Raw genomic sequence first — 23,040 nt, forward strand, 5'->3', positions numbered from 1 at the left:
TTTCTATAATGAGTATCGCACATGCCACTACATCAAATTCACTGATGTGGCAACCATGGAACTGGCAGCCTAATGTTTACATTAATACTGGCAGCTCTGGAGGGCATTGGTAACCTGCTAAAAAATTGTAGCTTTTGTAACTTCAGAAAGAACTTAAAAATATACTGTGATTTGGACTTGTTGGTAAAGCACATCTTGATTTGGCGTTTCGATGAGCAGTGCACTGTGTGCATTCCTTCCTCATCCCTTTTCTGGGCTTGTTAGTCAGCTCTCAAAAGCATTTGCTGGGTCAGCACAGTGATTGTCATCTTTGTATCTAGAAAATGTAAACTCTTATTTACCACTTAGCTCATCATCAAGAGGAACCTCCACTGGTGTTTTGAAAACAAGTGGGTATGTAGCTGAGCTATTGTACAAAATTTGGTTATATAGCCAGACTTGGACATATTGTCACAGAGTGCACCTAGAATTTCAAGCGAGTTAGTATTGCCATTTCTGATGCTTCTGATTTGATTCGATTTTGCTTTTTTGTGTACTTAATGACAGTACCTTGGCAGTGCTTTTATTGCTTTTTTTTATCTCGTACATCAAAGCTTGGGAGACGGCGTCACCTTCCCACAGAAGATTGTGGATGAGGACACAGATGGGCTCTTGAACCAAAGGCAGAGATGGGCTGAAACTGATGAAGAAGCGGGCCATTCCGATGGTTAGTATCCTGGTACCTTCACTCACTTTACCTATTCATCTGCTTGTGCATAGCAGCTTTAGTGATGCAAGTGTTGCAATTAAGGTTAATTGTTTGTTTCGTGTATGCTGAAGTATCTGTGCATCGTAAGAGGAGTTTGGGTTACAAAGGCACAATTTAAATGTGAAGCAGTGTGTGCACAATCTGTGCAGCACAAAAGAAGAAAAGATGTGTGCAAGTAGAAACGAATGGGTTTCGAGAAAAGTGAGAATGACAAGTTACAAATTAAGCAAGAGCAGTTCCAGTAATGCAGAGTGAAATGCTAACCTGTGCAGGAACCATAACTAAACATGAAGCCTTTGTCTCACTCTGCAATTTCTCTTACGACGTGTACGGCACACCATTGTTTTTTTGTATTTGCTTTCATTGCATCGTTAACAGGCACTAAATTCAGACATAATAGAATTGACTTTCATTACTTGGACATGAGGTCAATTTTTAATTATATGTTTTAACTTGACCATGTTCAAATGTACCAAAGGCTTCTCACCCTTTTTGCCTTACTTTTTTTTAGATAATTTAAGCTCATCTTGAAGTCCTGTAGAAGTTAAATTAACGAAATTGAGTGTGTCACTTTAGACCTGTAGGTTAATTAAAACCACAGAAACATGAAAAAGATAGAGTGTGACAGTTGCAAGAAATGTGGAGTGATTGAGCACAAAAGGAATGACGTACGCACATATACATTATTTGCACTCCATGGTAGATGCACTGGAAAAATAGTAAATTGCCTAGTTCAAAGAAGGTGCTAAAGTAAAAGGAAAACACTGTTGACTTGAATTTGCCCTGTTTCGTCATCAGTCTCATTTACTCAGAGGTGGAAAAATTTAGTTCTGATAAATGAAAAAGCCTCAATTTAAGGTAAAAACAGAAATCAACCATCTTTATATTCCTGGTTACAAAGATTATGCTGTAGTTAATATATGCCTGTATACTGTCTCATTTTAGTGATGGTGAGGAATCAAACACTACCAAAAGTGTGAGTGAAGAATCTAACCCTATATTGGGCACACTTGTGCCCAGAAAGACTAGGAATACTTGAACTACAGCTGTAGAGGGATGTGCACAGTGATGTGCACTTGTATTGCACATTGCCATAATATTTAGTATCATCTGTTTGCCTACGCTTACGATATTCAGTGCTAGAGGGAGCCAAGGTGCTGTTTTTACAAACATTTCAAAGCTGTGCTTGGACAAAATGTTGCTATGCGAGTGAGCTATTTGTGTGATGATAGCATCTCCGAGACCCTCAGTTATTTGTAGCATTAATATTGTATAGCTTACTTAGTCGAACCCCCTTATAATCAAGTCTCATCAGACATAAGAACATACCTTCATTTTGATATTCGTTACAGTCGAACCTCAATATGACAACCATGGGGATAATGAAGTAAATATAAAATTTGGTTGGTCATGCTTTCTTCAATGGCGTAATTTCCTGCTGCAATGAAATCGAAAATGTGCGATCTGACATGGTATTGGTTATAGCAAAGGAAATTTTTGTTCGCTTGTGCCTCAACATATATATATATGATAGCAGTTCTGATAGTAATTCTGATAGCAAATGTTAAATACATTCACTGACTAATTTTTCAGATGCCAGATTTCTTGGGCATACATTATTATTAGGACTTATCTCTTGCACTGCCACGTGTCCCCAGCCCCAATGTATATAAAGTAGGGGTCTGCGAATATTTGAAAAGTGTGAATATTATTGGATATTATATTTTTAATATTCATATTCGATATGAAAAATAGATATTCGAAAATGTTTTAATATTTGGTTGGATACGAATACTTGAATAAAATTTAATATATTGCTGGCTGTGTGGGGGCAAACACGGTTTTTTGCATTTGTTTCTATCTAATCTAAGAATATTTGGGAGATCTTGAGATAATTTCATGCTGCTAGTGAAATTTTGCCTGTAAAGCACACTTAGTCACTGAACGTGAAACTTTGCGGGAAAGTCAGTCTCTCAATAGCAAGGGGCATGGGTCTGCGGACAGCGAGGGTGCACGTTTTTCTTTCTTTTTCTTTCTTGAGCTTATTGCTTGGCAGCAAGTGTGATGAGTGGCGGCTGGAACAGGGTCAAATGCCTCCGATTCCATGTACATTTGATGCAGTATAATAAGGCACAGGCTGGCGCAGACAGCTAGTGGGAGTTACTAAATTTTCCAAGTTAACATGAGCCAAATATACAATGTTTTACCATAATGGCTTACTACTATAGTTCTTTTTAGCATTGACCATGCAATTACAATGTTCCAGCATAGCAAGTTAACGCAACTTGCCAATAAATGCATGTGCATATCGTTATCCAATATTCAATTCAACATTTGAAGCTAACTTTCATAATCGATTCGTATTCGAAAATGTTTGATATTTCCACACCACTTATCTAAATGCAATAGCCGAAATTAGGGATGCTGCACAGTGTTTTGGACATAAACCGCGTACATGATGCTGAATTCATGGCAGCTATGAATAAAATTGCCATGTTGACTGCCACGAAACAGCAACTTTAGTTGCCAGCTCCCAATGAGCAGTGCTAGTTAGGCCTAGTGAACTAAGCTGCGAGGCCAGCTGAGTGGCTGGCGACATGTGGCGGGGAATCAGTATGGTCGCACGCCTAGACCTTATTAATAATCGAGTGAGAGATCGGATGGCATCAGCTAGACTGACAGCTGTAGTAGTTGAGTCGGTGGAGCACAAATCCATGTGTGGTCCCCTCCGGGTCCAAAAAGCCTAGAAGCAGCGTGCGCGTTTTGGCTGGTGGCTCGACTTGGATGAATGCAGTCGGCAAGTCATTGTGTTGATCCCGTGTGATAACATTGATCGCACAGTTGCACATTCCTGGCAGTGCAAAGTGCATGTATGTAATTTATTGTTTTTCTCGTGCCTCTTATCGCCATGTCAAGAGTCGATGGGCCATCAAAATTCGCAGGAAACCCTTTGCCAGCCTGTTGGAGGCAACCCGCTTGCATTTCTTTCACATAAACCTAATCACGATTTTTTTTTTCTTTTTGCCGATATGTGAATGCATGCTTATAATGAATATAAGATATAAGAAAAGTGTTTTTGCACCTGATGTAATTTCGTGATAACGAGGTTTGACTGTATACGCATACACGCTATATTGGTAAGGAAATAAATTTTGAATTTTAGATTTACTTCATTAAGCAGACAAATTTCGTTGATTTGACCTTGATGGGACCTATGTAATTGGTTGAATTATCCGGGGGGCTGACTTCAGTACAAGGCAGAAAAAGACACCAAAACACAGTGACAATTTATTTGTTAGTATTTGTCCATATTAGTATATATTAGTATTTATTAGTCCATATTAGTATTTATGATTATTATTATTATTTATTTATTTATTAGTAATTATTATTAGTCCATTATTAGTATTAGTCCATATTAGTATTTAGTTAGTATTTGTCCAAAAATGAAGAGTGCCCTCTGTTTATGGGTTCAAAGTAGAAAAACTGTAAAGAAGACGTTAGAGTTCCTGAACAACGTATAAAAGAATGTGCACCTGACCTTTTAGTGTGCTTCTGATTCTGGCATTAAGAAGATAACACCAGTGAATTTTGCTTTCACAGAAAGGAAATTTATTTACTTAATGTCCATTGTTAGCCCTCTCAAGCAGCACTATATCGCTGTCTGTGTAGAATCACAACATGTTGCCCTGCTTAAGGTCCGTAACACATTTGGTATTCTGCATTTATGAAATGATTCCATAACAATCGCGAACGGGATGATGTCCAGTGCCTAAACTAACCACTTCACTAGTTTGTCCTGCGATGGAATTCTGTGCAACGACATGAGAACATGACGCGGCTTTTTGCGACTAGCTTAACATGTAAAATAACTTATCGTTTGAATGTACTTCTGTAATCAGATGAAAAGTGGCGTGTCTTCGTCGTCATGCAATGCAGGAACTCGTTTCGTCACCATACATGGTTGCCATCTTGTGATAGTGATGACACTGGCTAAGCTAGGTCTGGCTAGGCTGTTCAGAATGTTGCGAGTGAAATTTTGGCTTTGTGTAGTATGGCATCGTGCAAGCAATTTTTGGATGAATTTTTTTGAAAAAACAAAAAAGGTGAATGTTGGAATTGCGTAACTACTGTACTAATTCATTGTGACATACTGTTTTTGACGGGTGATGATGTATGTTCAATACATTCACTGTACCCTAAGCGCCACCAATACAGATGTTGCCACTATTCGAGTCACCTTTAGGGTTGGGCATGTGCAATGACCAACCAAGTTCTGGCTAAGGCAAGTTTCAGGATCAAGATAATTAAAGTTTGGTCCCATATAAGTGTATGGGTGCCGGCCGGGACCTTTGTTCGGGATCGAAATAATCGCAAGATTGAATTAATCGGAGTCAAACTAGTGGAAGTTTACAGTATCTGATAATTCATTATGTGTGTTTGTTATATCAAGGCTCGACTTTTTCTACTGGGTGATGAGCACATAGCATTTTCTTCACTTTAAAAAGCCAGAGTAGAAACTTTGCTTGATTAATATTACTTGAGATACCTCAAGATAAGGCAGTGCCTTTTCACTGTTGAACAGCTGCGTAGCACGAAACAAAGCCTAATTGTTTCACGCTATGAAACTTCTACATTGGAGCATATGAATCATCATAGCTTCAGTTAATCAAAGCTAACATATTGGTTCACAGGTACATAAGAAGGTACACGAGAAGCAGTGCTAGGTGCCATCTATGTGAATTAAATTGTTTTGCTGTCGGACGTTTGTTCACATGCAGCTACATTTTCTCCAGGTAACTGCGGCTCTACAGGGTTGCCTTTTGCATGCTAGCAATAGGCGGCCATATAGCGGCACAATAGCAAAAATCTGTCTGTCAAAGCAGTGCTAAAAGGTTGTGCTAGTAACACCTGCATGCTCAAGCTCCCCTGCATGTATATATAAGTGAGCCAATATGATGCAACAAACTTGTGATACTTTCTGCCTGTTTGGTTCACAAGAAAAGCAGTTCAGGTTACCTACTTTTGAAGATATGCTGTAGTACTAGTAGCACTCCTGTATTCTTTTTAAAAAGAAATGACAAGTCTTGTTGCAGTAGCTGTGTCTATCACCTTTGTCTTCTTTTTTATTGAAGAACCTCGTTGAATTGAAATTTTGACATCTGCTGTACTGTGTGTAGAACGGCTTTTATTGCTGAAACATTTGTTGTGTGTCTAATGAAGCTCAAGCAGCAGCGCAGTGCTGCATTTTTAAAAACTTTTGGTGACTTTTGTAGACTACAGTACAGCTTTGTCTTCACACAGCCTTCCTGATACAGTGCAGAATTAAATGGTACAGATCCTCAGTCAACATGTGCTGTTCACTTGTTGCAGTTCATTTTGATAGCACTGGTTTGGAGATGTTTCACAGTGGTGGAAGTTGATCAATTGCTGTTGCTCACACGATTGAGCAGTGATGGTGGCTCTGACTGGCACTGTCCCTGTCTCTTGTAGCCTCTGGGAATAGCATGAATGCAGAGGTCACAGCACTGCTTGAATGAGCTGCTACCAACTCTGTGTGTGTACCTTTGCGTGCGGTAACACTGCGCCTCGTGATGTACGTCTCTCACGCTCTTTTCACTCTTTCTCTCTTTTGTGTTGCATGTGCAGTACTAACTGACTCCTCCTCTTTCTCAGTTCACTTCTGCTTTGCACCACTGACCCACTTTTGTGCACATGTGCTTGTAGCTAAGATAATGCTGATTTGGGTTAGTGTATACTATATAATTTTGGTTAGTGTATACACTATTTATAATCGAGCAACTTCCACTCAGGCATCTAAAAATGTTTCATCACATTATTCCATAATTTAATTCAAAGCACAGCATGCACTGCAGAGTTGCCTGGCAAGACTGACATCAAGAAGCCTCAGTGGGAGTTCTTTCTCACCAAAAGTGGCTCTAATGATGTGTCCTTTGCTAAAGCATTTTATTCCTTTCTTTTTTTGATCAAACACTTAAAACTATCATCTTAATGACATGTACACATTACTTTTCATCAATCTGTTCAACATGAGTGCTCCTCGCAGACGTTTACATTTCATGATGAGTCCTTCACCAAAACTTCCACAATATCTTAAATCTTCTTCTGTTCAGTTGAACTAAATTTGGCTCTCTGTGGCATTGTCAGTGGTACACAGCAATAGAGGAGCTCATTTGATAGTGCTTTTGTTCTTGAATGTACATCTGTGTGTCTCGCAGTATTATAGACCTATGATTTTGTTATACGAGTAGATTTGATTAAGCTCTGTGTGTATGTGCCTTCCCAGAAAAAGATGCCTTATGAGGTCATTTTCTTCTTAGTTTACCGTGACAAGTTTATGAGTTGCATGGCATCGTAAATGAAAAAGCAGTGAACACCACACCAATATTCAATTAAAAATCAACGTGTTAGTAGCTGCTTAGGCACTGTCAAAGTAGTGGAAGTACCTCTCGTAAAAAAAATGACACAGATCTAAGTGGAAATTCTGAAGGCGGCCATTCATAAATGTTAGCTCAACTAAAATGCAACAATGTGCATCAGGTAGAATACCTGTCTCCACTTTTCTGCATTTAAAATGTGTTAGTAGCAGCAGCCAGCATAGGGGAGCTATGTGCAAAAGGGGGCAAAAAGCAAGTAGGCTTAACGCTGTGCCCTTTGCTGAATATGTGAGGTCATATTATGCCAAACAGCAATCGGCCAGCTTGTGTGCTGAGCAGAAGGGCTGATGTTTCTTATCTCGCTCTGGCACCATTGGGACAGAGACCTGTGCTGGTTATGCATCCTTCGATGGAATTTGGAAAGCTGTTGGCATACTTGCTGCATACATAAGTAGTACAGCCTATCCCAAGAAATTAAGGGCTGCTCAGCCGTTGCCGGCTACAGACAACTGGCTTTACTTTTTTGCAATAGCCTGTACACATAGGTGTACATCCTCAAAAGCACTAACTTTTGTGCCTGCTTGAATGAAACAGCAGGTAGTATCTAGCAATCGCACAGGTACGATATCCCCACACCCTTCCATTAATGCACTCATCCACATACCTTGCCCGTTCTTTCTTCTGCGTGACAAAAATGGGAAAGTTCTTAACACATCTGTGGTGGCACTTGAAACAGATGTTAGGGAAACAGGTGCTTTTGCATGCCTAATATGCTGTCCAGTGTGCTGTATCATTTAGGCACATGCAGGCATCTTGCTTGCTTTGCCAGCTTTGGAGGAATGAATAAGACATTTTTTTTTCTTTTTTGGGGGGGAGTATGCATCACAAAGTGGAGAAAGGTTTGTTGTGACCTTGCCTTGGAAACCAGCAATGAGCTGCTGTGGCTCTCCTTGATATGATGCAGTAGCAATTGCCATTTGAAAATTCAGTGCTTGTCCTGTTTGCTTCATCTGCTTGTGCCTAAGCTTTCCCAGAACGCTTTCTTAAAGGGACACTATAGAGAAACTCTACGTCAGTTTAGACTGATAAAGCATTCATTAAAAACTTATTTTTATTAATTTTGCACAAACATGTTGATTACTAAAAAACAAACTGAAAGTCAAAGTTCCATTTTCTAAATTTTGCACCAAAACCCGCACTGCTAACTTAGTAATGCCCTCGATTTCAAAGCATATTTTCATATTTGGGCCTTTTTGGTGCATCGAAAGTTCTTGAAACTAGCCAGGTTCAATCTTCCGCTCCTTTAGAACACGATATAGTCCATATTGCAGTCCAATTATTAAACTGTGCCCGAGGTGTTACCATCAAAATCCATAACATCACGACTGGCTGGTGCGGAAACTACAAGGTGCTGCCGCCATCTTCCTTTATTTTATGCCCATTTTCTGGCTTACCGAGTCTCTTCTCACAGTTAAAATGGCTCTTTTATATGTTGCAGTAGGACAGTTTACTAATCCTGTTGGAGTAATTTCTCTTCAGTGTTCCAATAAAGTTGCCAACTCCACCAGCATGATGCCTAACATTTGGGCTCTTGTAGTGAACATAATCAGTATCCACAGTTGTAGCATGAGCTTTTGCTTGAAATTATGACTTCTAAATCAAGGCTGTCATTGAGGTAACCTGATGTCTATTGTTTTGCATCACAGCTGCATAATACTTAAATTAGTAGAGACAAAGTTATGCTCAGCTGCTGACTGTTCTAAACTGAAGGTTTCAATTGTGTGGCACCACACAAAACTGCATGCTTTGTTGATGTGGAACACTTCAGTTGAACTCTATGAGTAATGCTTAGGTTAATGAGAAATAGAGCTCTCCCTTCTATTTTTACTTATTTTCTGCATATATGCAAAAATGGCCTTTAAGTAGAATAACGCCTTGGCATTCTCACATTCCCTGGCATTTTGAGGAGTCTTAAGTGCACTGAAAGAAAGAGTGCACACAACACTCTCTGTTTCCAGATTGCAGTGAACTCTGGACGTGTTCTTGAGCAACCAGTTTTAACAATACTCGTTTACTTAGTGCAACATTCATCGCAGTGCCTCACAGCTATGACAGGCATCCTTTGACATTCAATTGATACTACTGCCTATCCCGAGAATGCTATTGAACTACTGGGCAGCTTTTAAAATTTTTTTGTCCTATATGGTTCAACTGATTTGGCTATAAGCGCACTTGTTTAGTGTGAACCAATAGCTAAATCGGTGCATATATGTATCGGTTGTGACATTCAGTTGTGACAATCTAGTAAAACATATGTAAGAGTGATGGTTACAAAGGATGATCATCTGAGAGGATGGCCTCTATTCCTCCATGATCATGCACACCACCATGTTACTGCTGCACAGTTGAATTAATCCTCAGGTCAATTCGCTTTCAGAGGGAATGCCAGCACCAGTGTCCAGAGCTGAAAAGATGCACATTGCAGATGGTGATCATCCGGTCTAAGCAACCTGGAATTTCCAAAGCAACGGCCCTGAGTGGCGCACAACTCAACCTTGCTGCAGGAACAATGCAAGACTAATTCCATTGCTGCCTCCTGACCCCTTGCGTTCCTGCCTCTGTAGATTCACATTGTAGCATCAAAGAGGCTCACTGCCACCATTAATGGCGTCATTGCATGCCAACCCTGTCCAGGGGAAAGGAGGTCGCACACTTTGGCTGCAGTTAGAGAGCTGAGACGCTCTTTAATTATCCCATCCAATAAAAACATAGCATCCTTCGCAAATAACGGCAACTGCTAGTCTCACTGTGTTGAGAGGTCTGCAGTTGAACCCGGCATGCTTCGTTTTAAAATGCATAGTGTTAATATGTGCGTTGCCTATTGAATCGTATTGTTGCAGGCCTGTAATGCTATTGCAGCAAAGGTGGTGGAGGCCACTCTTGCACTGTGTGCTTGTGCAGCCTTTGACATGTCATTGTGATTTTTTTTTTATTTATTGCCTTATAAGAAATAAAATTCAGACCTGATTTGCTTTACTGAAGTAGTGATGAAAAACCTTTGGTTGCATCACTTTATATTTTAGCATGCACTTTCTACATATTTTAAAGAATGCCACTTTTTTTGTAGGTCACTTTAACTACTGAAGTAAATAAAAGACCGTCATTAGTCTTGTATGCAGGTCAATTAGATGCATGGGCTTTCAGCAGCACTCTTGATGGGAGAGTAGCTGTTCTGAAAAACATTTGTTTGGTGATGTCAGGAGCATGAACAGCTTTTTGTTGCAGCAATGCACAGGTTATATGGTTGGTCATGTTATTCACTGCAATCTTAAATGCACCTAAAACTCTGAAGCCACGAAAGGCATAAATTCCAAGCTAGAGTGATTGGTTGTGGTCCTGCTTAGTTATCTTTTTTTTGTGTGTTTATCGCAGAGTAAATCTCAATTGACGACGGCACTTTGCACAAGATGAGGAATTCTGATAAGAGATCGAGATTGTGCTCTTTGCCAACTCTTGTGGAGCTTTGTTACCCCCTTTTTAGTCAGAGGGCAACACAGAGAGCGCTCCACCATCTCACAGGTAGCGTAGCGGAGTGTTGTGATGCAATAGTTTCGGTGAACTCCTCTGCAGGAAATCACCCTTCTGCCCTCAGTGGTTGGCCATTGGCCAATTATTGAAGGAGCTGGTTGATTGTTTTAGTGGTGGTGCCAGCCTCGTCGCACGTTTGTTGTCTTGCTTGCAAAAGTACTGTTCATTATACAAGTGATGAATTGGACGTATTGAAGCACTAAACTATCACTTTAGCTTGAACTAGTGCTTTTAAAGTCACTTTGCAGAGTGTTTGCAGAGTTGGTACGTGTACAGCTAGTATATAAACAAATGCATTAAGTATGGAAGACTGGCACCAATATTTTTTCCTTACCTTGAAAAGCTGTTGAACGTGTTTTGCTTGAAATTTAGTTCATGTGCAGTGTTGCCTGTGGCGTAAAAAGTGCGAGTTGTGTTTGAGATTTTATAGTATTCATGTGCTTTGAAGTTTACGCTCGCATTTGGTTACTTTACAACACCAGTTCCAGCTGTTTTTTTTTACTATTTTTGTTTTTCGTGAATAAGGTTAGGTATGAGTAACAATAATTCAGTCTACCAAATGGGTATCTTCTAAATGCAACAAGAAGCCATGTCCCACCATGTGAAGTGAGCTAGATTCTTGTAATTATTTCATGATCTTTTTATAACTTCCAACTGAAGAGTTCACATTCCTAACAAAGGTCTTCTGCCTTGTCACACTGCAGTATTGCTGGTTGGCATAAATATGTGGGTGCCCATCCTGCAAACATAAATGCATTTGCGATTTGGTCTAGCGAGCATTCTTTAAAGCGAATGTACTTAATTTCTGACTTGTACATGTAAATAAGTAGAAGCAGCACATGCCTCGAAGGGTGCTCTTTAAGGACAACAAATTTCCCCAGACTGTTGCGGCTATGGGCACAACCTTGATGTATGTATGCAGAAAGTTGTAAATATGGTACAGTTGCACCCTTTTCTGTGTCAAGAAGTGAAATATGCACTTGTTATGCAAGGAGTTGTTACACTGTAGTTGTTTGAAGTTACATAAAATTCAGGGTTGCTTATATTGTGCTCTCATATACATTTCTTTAATCTGCCTGCATTGGGTTTGACCTGGTATGGTATGCGGTGCATTGTTCATGTTTGTCCAGACTGCAATGCTCTTAAGTGTACCGCAATATTATGTTAGGTGTATTGGTTTATGTTTTCACATCATTAAGAAATGATTATGGCTTCACTTGGTATTGTGTGTACCCGTAGGTTTAACCAGTAATTTAACTTTTTTTTTTTTTCTTCTGGTCACAAATCTTCTATAGGAAAGCTTGCTATCCTGCTCAAATTGGCCGCAACAAGGCGTGTTGTTGTTAGAAGGCACTTTGGCATTGATCAAGGGAGGCAAGTAACTTGAATGCATATTCCATCAAGCTGTGTAACCTTTCCTACTGTAGTGTTACAGAAGACAGTGCAAGAAGTGGTGCAGTCAAGTGAATACCACTGAGTGCACAATTCTTTAAACCAAGGGCTGCTAGAAGCAATTTAAAGGCAAATTCCAGTACAATTACTATAAACAGTAACGAAATATATGCATGCCATGGCTTACTTTCTGACAGCAAAAGATTTCCTAACACTACACCAGTACAATAGTAACTGAATTAAAATGTGCATTTAGTGTGCTTCTAGCAGTTCTTGATTTAAACAATTATGTGCTTAGTGGTATCCACTTGAATGCACCACTTCGTATGCTGTCTTGTGCAACACCGCAGTAGGAAAGGTTACAAAGTTTGTTTGCATAAGCATGCAAGTTGGCCTTCCCCGTCCAGAGGGGCTTACCTTATCCAACAGCTAAGTGCCCTCTATACAACATTGCACCCTGTCAAGGCCACTTTGGGTAGCGTAGCAAGCTATCCAATAGAAGTTTTGTGCCCAGGAAAGAAAAAAAAAAAAAGAAAGTTATCGGACTCTAGTGTAAGTTATACAAAATCTTGGCACTTCTAAAATTTGAAAATTGCACTGGCACACACCCTCTGTGAAGGATATTTTATGTGAATGAGAGCTTGAGATGTAAGCACCTCATATTTTGTATAACAACAAAGGGCTACGTTTCTGTGCACTTTTCTGTTAAGAGCAATACCGGTACAACCGTAGGAACAGCAAAACAGCATTCACTCTTAAGTATAGTGAGGAACAGTCGCTTAACTGACAGTGCAAACAGGTCAAATGGCAATCAGTGGTCACTATGCTCTTGGGAACATAACTTCCCTTGGCGTCGGAAGTCATAATGATCTGAACGAGTAGACGGCATTTCTCCCGTCCCGCATTGAATTGAGAAACCGAATACTGTGTGCTGTTACCGCGCAGTTGACGTTTTGAATGTTGCAAAGTAATCGGCGTACCTGTACAGAAGCTGTATGAACAAAGTACCCTAGGGCTCCTCAAAACGGAAATAAACCGTAATTTGGACTATCTGTCGATGTGTGGTGTTTAGTGAAGGCCCAAAACGCAGCGTACAAAACGGCATCGAGCCGAAATCGCACGATCGAAGATTCAGATGTCTTCACACCTGCACTTGACGTCCTTCATTACGCAGGTAAGCCTCTGGGTCATTTCTTTTGCACGTCCACTGGCTTGCGAATGCTCGTTTTCCACTGCCGTGACTTGCTCGTTCAGCACCGACATGTCATTTCCGAGAAGGTCGGCAACGAAGTCGCCGAGAAGGCAGCTGGAGTCCTCGGTGTACTTGAAGTGCTGCTCAGACCTGGCGATGATGCTGTCTATTTCCGCTTCTTTGACAGAAAATACACGCTGCAGTTTTTCAAGGACGTGCTGGGTTGAAGACATTTCGAAAGCTCACGCGAAAACCGCGCCACGAAAGGCCAGAACACGCCAACCTTGGACAACAGCATGGACAGCGGTTATTTTTGAATGTTTGTGATTGCGATGACGATACAACTTATGCTGTAGGCTATAGTCGCTAAACGTCTTTATTCTATGGGCCTACTTGAATGCGGTGTCTCTTTCAATCATGAGCATGCAATATGATTGAAGAACGTTGGGTAGAAATCACAATGCGCTGTAATTATAGCTATAATAGATGAGATTGATCCGCTGTGAATAAACATTTACTGGATCATTTGGCTGAATTAGAGTTCTCTCCGCAGGAGGTCGTTAAGGTCGACATGTGGGAAATGGCGGCCGTGTTTAGATGTGTGGCGCCGTTAGCGTAAAATAAGTGTAACAAAATTAGCGCCGCATAAGCATAAAACTAGAGAAAGTCGCTAGCATCGGCGCATTGCGTCACATAAAGGCCAGACCATGAATCCATCTGGAGCTGGAGGTTTTCCTTTCGGCGCGCAGCAGACCACACAAGCGTCTCCTTTCACGTTTGGACAGAGGCGAGTTTTCATGTTTGCTCACAAGCGAAGTATAAGTCGCCTTTGCGCGCATTCACTGCTGCTTAGCAAGCAATCAACTTTATTAAGTGCTTACGCTCTCTTGCGTTTTTAAAATATGTGTGTTGTCTACACGATAACCTCACGGTAACTTGATGGGGGCAGTCTCGAACGTTAGTTTCGGCACGACACTGTTCTATTTGTTTTTCCCTCTCTATCTCCCATATTGACTCCTTGAACGTCAGTGACTCGCATTGTAGGCGAGCGATCAATAGAAACAGAAACGATGAGGCACGAAAGAGAAGAAAACGTAGTGAAGCGGTGGAAGCGTGTGAGGACGAATGAGAAATGGCAGGTGATAGTGATAGGCTCTACCGAAGCTGAGGCAAGAAACTTACTGTAGCGGGGCGGAAGTTAACGTTGAAGCATCATGCCACAAAAGAGTAGAACTGGATAGTGAGCCATATTGGCAACACTCGCTTTACTGTTACACAAGGATGGTTTTATACGTTGCAGAAGGATGCTCCAAAGAGTTCACATGCACACCCTGGATCCAACATATTTTAAGGGCCCCGAGAAATAAAAACGCGTCATTTAATTTTCTCATTAATGCCATTGTGGATTGATGAGGCAGATTTGGAGAAGGTAATCGGTTCCAGAGTTACAGTAGTGTGCTGCAGTTGATGGCGTGATAGCGACATTTTTTATATGTCAAGTAGGATTCAACCAGAGTATGGTTGTGGTCTGTTGTCACGTGTGCAGTGCTCAGTCACCTGCTGGAGGAATTCAGCCAACTTTTGGCAGCCCGACTGCTCCATCTGGTACAGGTAATTCATCTGTCATGTGTATACTTCTGTTTACTTTGCTGCATAAAGTGCATGTTGCAAGTAAAACAATCTCGCTGTTTTTAGAATCTCATTTGCTTTCATTTTCAGGTGCCCAGCAATTCCCATTTGGATCTCCAACAGCTACAGTGGCCCCAACAGGTAACAACAACATATCGTACATTAAACATATTGCATGTTTAGCACATTGGTGCACAACGTGCACGTAATGAAAGCCAGATAAAGACCACAGTGGATAAATTATTTTGTTTCCTCTGTCGGAGTGAACTTTGTGGTCACTAAGAGTTCAGGCTTAGGTTTGGAGAAAAGGAATATTGCAATCAGAACAGTATGCATGCAAACCTGCCTTAAAGTCCTTAGTGCCTTGCACGGGTGTCACACGGCCACTTTCAGTTGTGATTGAGCCTGATCTGGATCGTAATGAGCCTGATCTGGATCGTAATTATTGATGGTTAGCTTCCTCCTGCAGCTTGCACAAGGGAGCTAGCTATGATTGCGAAATTGGATCCCAATCTAAAGTGGACACTCGTATTAGACTATGTTCAATAGTCTTGAAATAAACCATTGTATGTCAACTCGTAGAACTGACAGTATGCTGCCCCTTTGCATAGCTGAACATTCTACGGTCTATCTGCCATCTTCTCATTGAGCATGTTGCATATCTTGCATGTTGGAGTATTGATTTGGGTGTGTCGGTGCTAGGTGTTGTCTCCTGATAATGATGCCATGACATTCTAATGAAGTAATGAATAAATAAAATAAAACATCACAGAAATTCAGATTGCACTAGAGTTACGATACTCTGTTTCATTCTTAGTGGTCAACGCTTCAAAAGCTATATACGCAGTGTGGTCGCTGCAGTGTTGTATTTTTTTATCTGCCGTGCTTTCTACAGAATAAGTGCTTCATATGGTATCATAAATACAGCTTATGGAAGTATGGTAAGATCAACTTGCATATTATTTGTGGACCTTTGCATTTACAGTATAATCACGCTATGTTTTGCTCCCGATCGCAAGTGCTGCAATGTGGTCGCTGGTTGCAGAAACATGTCCCTCCGCTCATTTGATGGTAAATAGGTTCTGATCTGCGACCCCTTCTGTGCAATAAATACATCATATTTTGCGGCGTGAAATCTGAGACGTAATGTTAGGTCAAGTTGTATGTCTCACGGCTATATATTTCTTCCATTTGTGGTGCATTATTTTTTTGTTTGCAAGTGCAAGCAGTGAGGGGAGACCTATTAGCCTTCATAGCCTTTCTTGCTGTGTATGAAGCAGAGTATATGTTAAATAGCACATAGTGCCATATTCTTGAGCAATTACTTTCATAGATACTTTTGCATTTTGGGACCTAACATCTGACACAACATGGTCCTACCGATGAATGCGTACCGAAAGCGATGTTCCTGAAAGTGAGCAGCTGAGAATATTGAACTCTTAAATGTGAGCTGAAAATGAATAATTGCGCATGTTTTAAATCATACTATGATCTATAGCTGCTTTTATACAATGAAATGAAACCTAATTTTTGTATTACTCTGAGGGAATTTTTCTGTAGATATTTATTCCGAGTTTAGTTTTCAACAAATTTAACCTCTTATGATCATAATATGAGTATGTGTCTGCACAAAGAAATACAAGCTGGGCTGTGCTTACAGATGCTTGTTTGTGTAGCAGGAACATCTGTAAGCATTTTCATACCACTTGCTGCTTCTGTGAAATTTGTGACTATCACATCTCTTGGAAGCTTCCTAAAACGGTTTGTATTGGAGAGGTGAACCTTAGAATTTGCATACTAAGATGAACACAGCTGTGCAGTTTTCTTAGGAGAATTCAGCTTCATCAGAAACTCCCTGCTTGGAGCTTCGTTTTTCAAACAGGAGTCAACGATGTGCTGGATGTGTTGTAGCTCTGAGACAACACATGATGTCGGCATCCAGCCTTCCCTCGGCTAGTTTTACAGGTCAGCTTTGAGGTCTTGCTATTGGTATGTCTCAGAATTGTGACGGCAAGTTAGAAGAATATGTTTTAGCCCAAATATATTTGGGTTGCTTGTTACATCATTTTGGAAGCCTATCTGGGAATTAGACCTTTATCATCACCACAATTTTGTGTTTTTGTTGATTTTACACTAGGAAGCAGTACATCTGCTAATTGCGAGCATTTTCATTAATATATTAAATTTACACATATTCTTGCTCTGTCATTTTGCTAAGCATGCAGTGGTGTCGTGGTGCGATAGGTGATTTTTTCTTCTTCATTATTTTCATTGAAGGGATGAACCAGAGTTACTCCTTTGGCAACACGACGGCACAGGCAGGTGAGCACATGATTACCCTGTCCTGTGGCTTCCTCCTGTCTTAACATTGTCATGTCTCTCTAACGTGGACGCCACTTCTCTTGCTCAGCTCCAACACAGCCACAGCCATTTTCATTTGGGGGATCTGCTCAGACTCCGGCAGCAACTGGTGAGTCTGTTTTGCTTCAGTGAGAGTAATGAAAATTGTTGTTCTGCGTATCAGAATTTATTGATTCATTCTTTTATTTCTAAGTGCCCATGAACACTGCATGTGCCTTAGTATTGATTCACCCAAAAAAATTTTAAATAAACAAAAAGTACAACTTTTTACAAAAACTCAAATAAGGCATAAAATATTAGGTAAAGTACAAACATGTGGGTAAAATATGTATATCAATATCTAAAACATTCTGCTGAGTTAAGAATGAAGGCAAATAATATTGACATCAATAATCAACTAAGTTAGGACAGTCTGCAGAGTTATAATAAGTGAAGCTGCTTTACTCAGGTTGTGTGAGTCACATACTTATAAAAACACTAGGGTCCTACAAGCCTGGTCGTGGCATGGAAAATGCAAGTGCTGATGTCAAGTTTTCAGATGAGACTTGGTCAGGTGTTTTGACTTTCAGTTCATGCGTGCTATACAGCTCACTCGTTGATTCAAGTTTCTCTGCACAACTTCAGTAAACCGAAGTGGAATAAAATGTGACCCCAAAGAAGTATGACTTAACCAAACTAAAGTGATACTTCTCTCTGCTGCCACCGCAGGTTGAATAACTCCGTGTGTTTCTCATTTTATACACAGGCAGTGCATGTGCACAATGTATATTTTTGTGCTTTGTGCACACAGGGTGTCTTAACTAAGTTGGGCCGAACTTTAATAAAAAAAAATGAATGTGTGAATTACAAGAACGCAACCAACTTAGTATTGTTAGTTACCCTCTTGAGCAACAAAAATATTTTTTACTATGAGCTTAAGTAATTAATAAGTGGTAATAAATAAGCAACATTTTAAGTATTAATTCAAACACAATTTTCAATGTAGAAGTTGTGGGGATGCGCGACTCTCGCGCGTCCCCTGATATGTTTTTCCCGCATAGCGCGTCTCCTGTAATCCGGCTTCGCGGCGTGCCCTGGCACCCGCAGCGGTCGGAGTGGTTGAGGCGCAGTACGAGAGACGGCGCGAGTGTTGCGCTGCTAACGCCGCCTACAGGCGGGGTGGGGTTACTTGGGCGCCGAAAGACAAGGCGCTTGCGCTCTTGGGTTCGGGACAGCAAGCAGTGCGGACGTGCCGTGCCGCTCGTGCGCCGATCCATGCTTCAGCGAGACCGTCTCGCGTGGCCGCCTTGGAATGCGCCACCGTTCGCGTGACCGTACACGCGAATGACCAGGCGTTGGGATCCAGCATGGGACGAACATATTCGCTTTCTATCCGGTCGCGGTAAGTCGGACTTCTAGATTTGTCGCGCGCCCATCGGCATGTTTTGTGGATAGCAACTCGGCTAGCAGGCATTGATCTATGAAAGGTGCAATAAATGCCCTTGTGATTGTTCACTCTACTGTAGTGTCGTTCCTTTGTCCCAAGAGTACGGGAGGAGAATCCCACAAAGTTGTAGAGCCTATTGAGAAATGTACAAATAAATTTTTTCTGTAGTAATAGCTGCTGGGGTTTTAAATTTTCTGGGCTGTAGAAAAGGAGCACGAGATTTGAAAACGTACCATGGGAATATGTGCTTATGCGCAGCAACATTAGTGCCCTCAAGCGTGCCACGAAATGATCGATGCTGCCCGCAGATTGATGGCACAAACAGGCTTTGAGCAAATGAGATGTATCTAATATAATAGTTTTGGCTTCCACTGTTGCTGAGATATCTTGCTGGTTGAAGCATTGGGATATGTGGTAAATAATGCATGATTATTCTTGGTGCTTTGCCAGTGTTTTTTCTGTTGAAATCGTAAAGAGCGAGGAGGTTTTGGCAGCAGATGACGGAAGTATCGGATGGAGTTGATGGGTGTGGCCATTGCCTATCATTTTTTTTCTTTGCAGCCTATTCATGCCTATACATGCTGCGTCGATACTTCATTGGTAGAATGTGTGAGAGCGCTAATGTGGCTGCGCGTAAGCATGTAGTCAAGTGGTATGTTTTCAAATATTGCACGCTTTCTTTGCAGCCCAGAAAAATTAAAACCACAGCTGCTATCAGCACAGAAACGAATTATTTGGATATTTCTCAATAGGTTCTACAACTTATACATTGAAGATTTTGCATATGAATCAAGTCTTTGAAGGTTGGGTAATTAATTATTGTTAATTAATTACTTGAGCTAATAGTAAAATATACATTTAGTTGATGAAGAGGAGAGTAAACAATACTAAGTTGGTTGCATTCTTGTAACTCACACGCAAGCTTCTTAAAGTTTTGCCTGACTTAGCTGGAACGCCCTGTATATTCTTTAGGCAGACAAAAAGTTATTGGAGAGTAAGTGCATATTTACACTTTCTTCTCTAGGGACTACTAATTTCTCTCACACTGGTGAAAGCATTCTAAAATAAGTTTTGTTACTAAGCGCTCGTCACATCTAAAATAGTTGTACATTGTACTGCCGTGTTGTACAAATTAATTCAAGTATACCATCAACGTCATCAGAGATTTTTTTCTATGTGAGTTGTATCATTATTTTCCTGTTCTCCATGAATGTCTTGTTCAACAGTCTTTGGCCGAAGAAGCCACTTTACATTGGCACTAATTTTCCCGTGATGCAGAAAGTTTACTGAAAGCTTTGTTTGAACTGAGCCATTTTAACATGATGAAAACACTGGGTGATTTTTAAAAATTTAGTTATCTGCACCATATTTTTTGTGCCAATACTAGAAGTGGCCATTTATCAACCTGGCAGGTCTCCTATCATCTTGCTGATCTTGTTAGAGTGAGTGAAAGGGCAATGTGGTGTTCCTTGTTATTATTTATTTGTACAGTTTCCTAGTGTTTTTCTAGACTATCTGTGGCGCAATATAATTATTTGGCAACATACCTTTGTAGCCGAGGTGCACAACTGCCATTTTAGCAGTAAGGCACTTTCACTGCACTTCACTGCCTTCTGGTAACACCATAACATTACGATAGTGAAATAACCATGACAATATATTGAAATCGTATATTGCTGCATTGCTCACAATCATAAAAACCCACTACTGACTGCTCTGTTATATACTTTGTGAAAAAAGAAAAGGAAGAACAAAAAATAAAAGCATATAAAAATGAATTAATGGCATATTTGACAGGCTGCATTGTACACATGTTTGCACTATTTTTGGAACGTGATGTATTTAATTATTTTCTGCCAAAAGCTGCCTCCCAACCCTTCTCTTTTGGAGCACCATCAGCCACTACTACGGCACCAGTGGGTAGGTTGCATTTATACTATTGTATATTTTTCGCGAACTGCGGGTGCTGTATAGCTTTTTTGTGAATTTTGGGTGCATAAAGCATTTGTCAGGTGCATAAAGCATTTTTTGCTTCTCTTTCTTGTGTATGTATGCAAGAAAGAAAGATAGTACAACTGCTATGCTATATGCTTGTTTTCTGCCTTCTATGCTCGTTTGTCTGTCCAAGTGTGTATGTATGCCCATTTGTTTATCTTTGTGTTGTTGAGCAACATGAAATCACTTCAATTAGACGATTGTTTCTGTGTGTACTGCTGGAAGGTTTCACTTTGCCTTTTTGGCATCTTGTAATACAGACTGTATTAGATATGCTTCTGTCCTGTGACCCTCCACAGTTTGAAGTGTGCTTTGCCAAAAGGCTTGAAACAGATTCTTTGACAGTATGCAATTTGTTGTTTTTATTCGCAGGTGTTGCCCACCCTTTCAGCATGGCGAGTGCTACAGTGAGGCCACAGACAGGTAAAGGATTGCTTAATGAAGCACATCAGCTTTGTAGCAATCTCTTTACGCTTGTTTCCTTTAGAATATATTGTGTTGTTTTACTTTGAAGAAGCACCTAAAAAAAAGAAAGCTATGAAGTCAGTCTCAAGGCAAAAACGTGATCTATTACAATGCTTGCTTGTTGCATTGACTTACTTCATTTGACATGTACTGAGATATCTTGAAGAATGATAAAAAGGGGAGGATTTTATGTCAAAGCACGTACCAGTCTTTTAACTTTTGCATATTGTCTGATTTAAAGGGGCCCTGAACCAACCTGTAGGCTTGATGAAAAAACACAATCTACGGATAGTGCACGCTGCTGTGAACATCTCATTTAAATTTCGCAGTCATGCGCGGTGTGTGGAGCTCGCAAGCGGAGCGCAAAGTCACCTTTCTCTCAAACGCTCCCTTTTCAACAGAAACTTGCTCCTCACCCTTTCCTGGACGCTTTGTTTCATAATATAGCAGATTCCCATACATGGCTGCTATTGGCCAATAGCTGACATCAATCAAGAAGGGTGTTTGATCAGTGCACTTCTTCCATGCTGTTACTGTGTATACTTATTGACACAGTTTAATAAGCAGGCTGAAGTTAGCAAAAATCTGCTTTTGAATTTCGGTAGTAACTACATGCTTCCAGAAGAAGCCGACTATTGCCTGCTCACACTTGGCTGCGGCTGCCCGCATAGGAATTAAACTGTGGCCACTTGCCTTATTGGTGTCGTAGCTGTCAGGTCTCGCTATTTTTGAACACTCAACTAGCCTTGAACCATGAGAAACTTAAGGCCAGACTACACACACGCTTGCTCCTGGCCGCTCCTGGTTAGACGCCTTGGCAGACTTCTTTGTAATGAGCTATATATAGTGCTTCAGAGTGCGCAAGTTGGATGTGGTTACTATCTGTCGATCAAGCTGGTGCAGGACAAAGCCGGTCCACACCACCTAGCACAGCCATACAGGAGCATATGAGTGCGAGCGCACTCTGTAGCCCTGTTATGCACAAAGCTGATGCTGCATTTGCATGTAGCTGCGGTCTGCTACGTAGCGTAGATACTGTGGCTGCCGTGGGGTGCTGCGATGAGTCCTCTGGCTGAGCGCACTGCTACTCGCTGAGGACAGCTGCGTTCGGCCTGTCGTAGTCTCAAAAAAAAAAAAAAAAAAAAAAAGTGGTGTCTACAAGAACGTCGAAAATCAAATTTGAACTGTGCGTCATAGTGACGTTCACTAGGCGGACCGTAGTGGGCACACACCTCTCCACTGCAGGCTTCGCAGCACAAATCATTAAAGAAGGAACGAAAGCACCGCAAATGGTATGTTTGATTGCCAATAACTCCGCTTTTGTTGAACGCATTGAAGAACTTTTTGCTGCAAAGTATTTCTGAAATAGTCTAATTAACTTCAAATGCATTTCTTGACTTTGATAGAAAGTGGTTTAGGGTCCCTTTAGGGGTAGCGAATGACTGAAGCACTAGTTCATACAAGAAAAAACTCCTGTGTGGTTTGCCTGACACTTTCCACACTGTCGCGAGCATGCGCACACTCTCAGGCATCCTCACTCACTCACTCACTTACGCACGCACACATGTACGCACACACACACACACACTCTCTCGAATCTTGTTGACATGATTCTGTTTCACACGATTTTCTGGTTCCAATGTTGGCGATCGAGAATGCGAGAATGACACGCTTCTTTACCGATTAATACATTTCTGCAAAATACAATCTTTCGGAACCAACATTCAGTATACTGCCCAACCGTAATTGTACAACACGTTTTCTGACTGCTAGATCCCATGTAAACAAGAAACAAAGCAAGGCACGTGCAATTGAGAGCAGTAGGTACCTGCAAAGGCAGTTTCCC

At 40.9% G+C, this 23,040-nt stretch overlaps 2 protein-coding genes across 11 annotated transcripts in view; both read left to right on the forward strand.

Annotated features, from left to right (window-relative positions):
* Positions 1-10,173, forward strand: part of LOC142579245 (palmitoyltransferase ZDHHC15B-like) — a 28,060-nt gene extending 17,887 nt beyond the window's left edge. For 3 of the 8 annotated variants that reach the window (XM_075689261.1, XM_075689264.1, XM_075689266.1), the window contains 3 exons: positions 594-706; positions 1,694-1,724; positions 9,584-10,173. In XM_075689261.1, coding sequence (XP_075545376.1) covers positions 594-706; positions 1,694-1,724; positions 9,584-9,614 — 175 coding nt within the window. In that variant the 3' untranslated portion in view covers positions 9,615-10,173. Of the gene's footprint in view, positions 1-593; positions 707-1,693; positions 1,725-6,241; positions 6,345-9,583 lie in introns of those variants that run through there. The other 5 variants (XM_075689259.1, XM_075689263.1, XM_075689265.1 and 2 more) reach the window with 3 other exon arrangements.
* A 3,697-nt stretch (positions 10,174-13,870) lies between these two features.
* LOC142579243 (uncharacterized) overlaps positions 13,871-23,040 on the forward strand; it is a 39,213-nt gene continuing 30,043 nt past the window's right edge. For 2 of the 3 annotated variants that reach the window (XM_075689256.1, XM_075689253.1), the window contains exons 1-7: positions 13,871-14,105; positions 14,865-14,929; positions 15,038-15,088; positions 17,225-17,269; positions 17,358-17,417; positions 20,598-20,654; positions 21,102-21,152. In XM_075689256.1, coding sequence (XP_075545371.1) covers positions 14,026-14,105; positions 14,865-14,929; positions 15,038-15,088; positions 17,225-17,269; positions 17,358-17,417; positions 20,598-20,654; positions 21,102-21,152 — 409 coding nt within the window. In that variant the 5' untranslated portion in view covers positions 13,871-14,025. The remainder of the gene's footprint in view (positions 14,106-14,864; positions 14,930-15,037; positions 15,089-17,224; positions 17,270-17,357; positions 17,418-20,597; positions 20,655-21,101; positions 21,153-23,040) is intronic. The other variant, XM_075689254.1, reaches the window with a different exon arrangement.

Source organism: Dermacentor variabilis, chromosome 4 (genome assembly GCF_050947875.1).
Source record: "Dermacentor variabilis isolate Ectoservices chromosome 4, ASM5094787v1, whole genome shotgun sequence".
NCBI classification, from domain to species: domain Eukaryota; kingdom Metazoa; phylum Arthropoda; class Arachnida; order Ixodida; family Ixodidae; genus Dermacentor; species Dermacentor variabilis.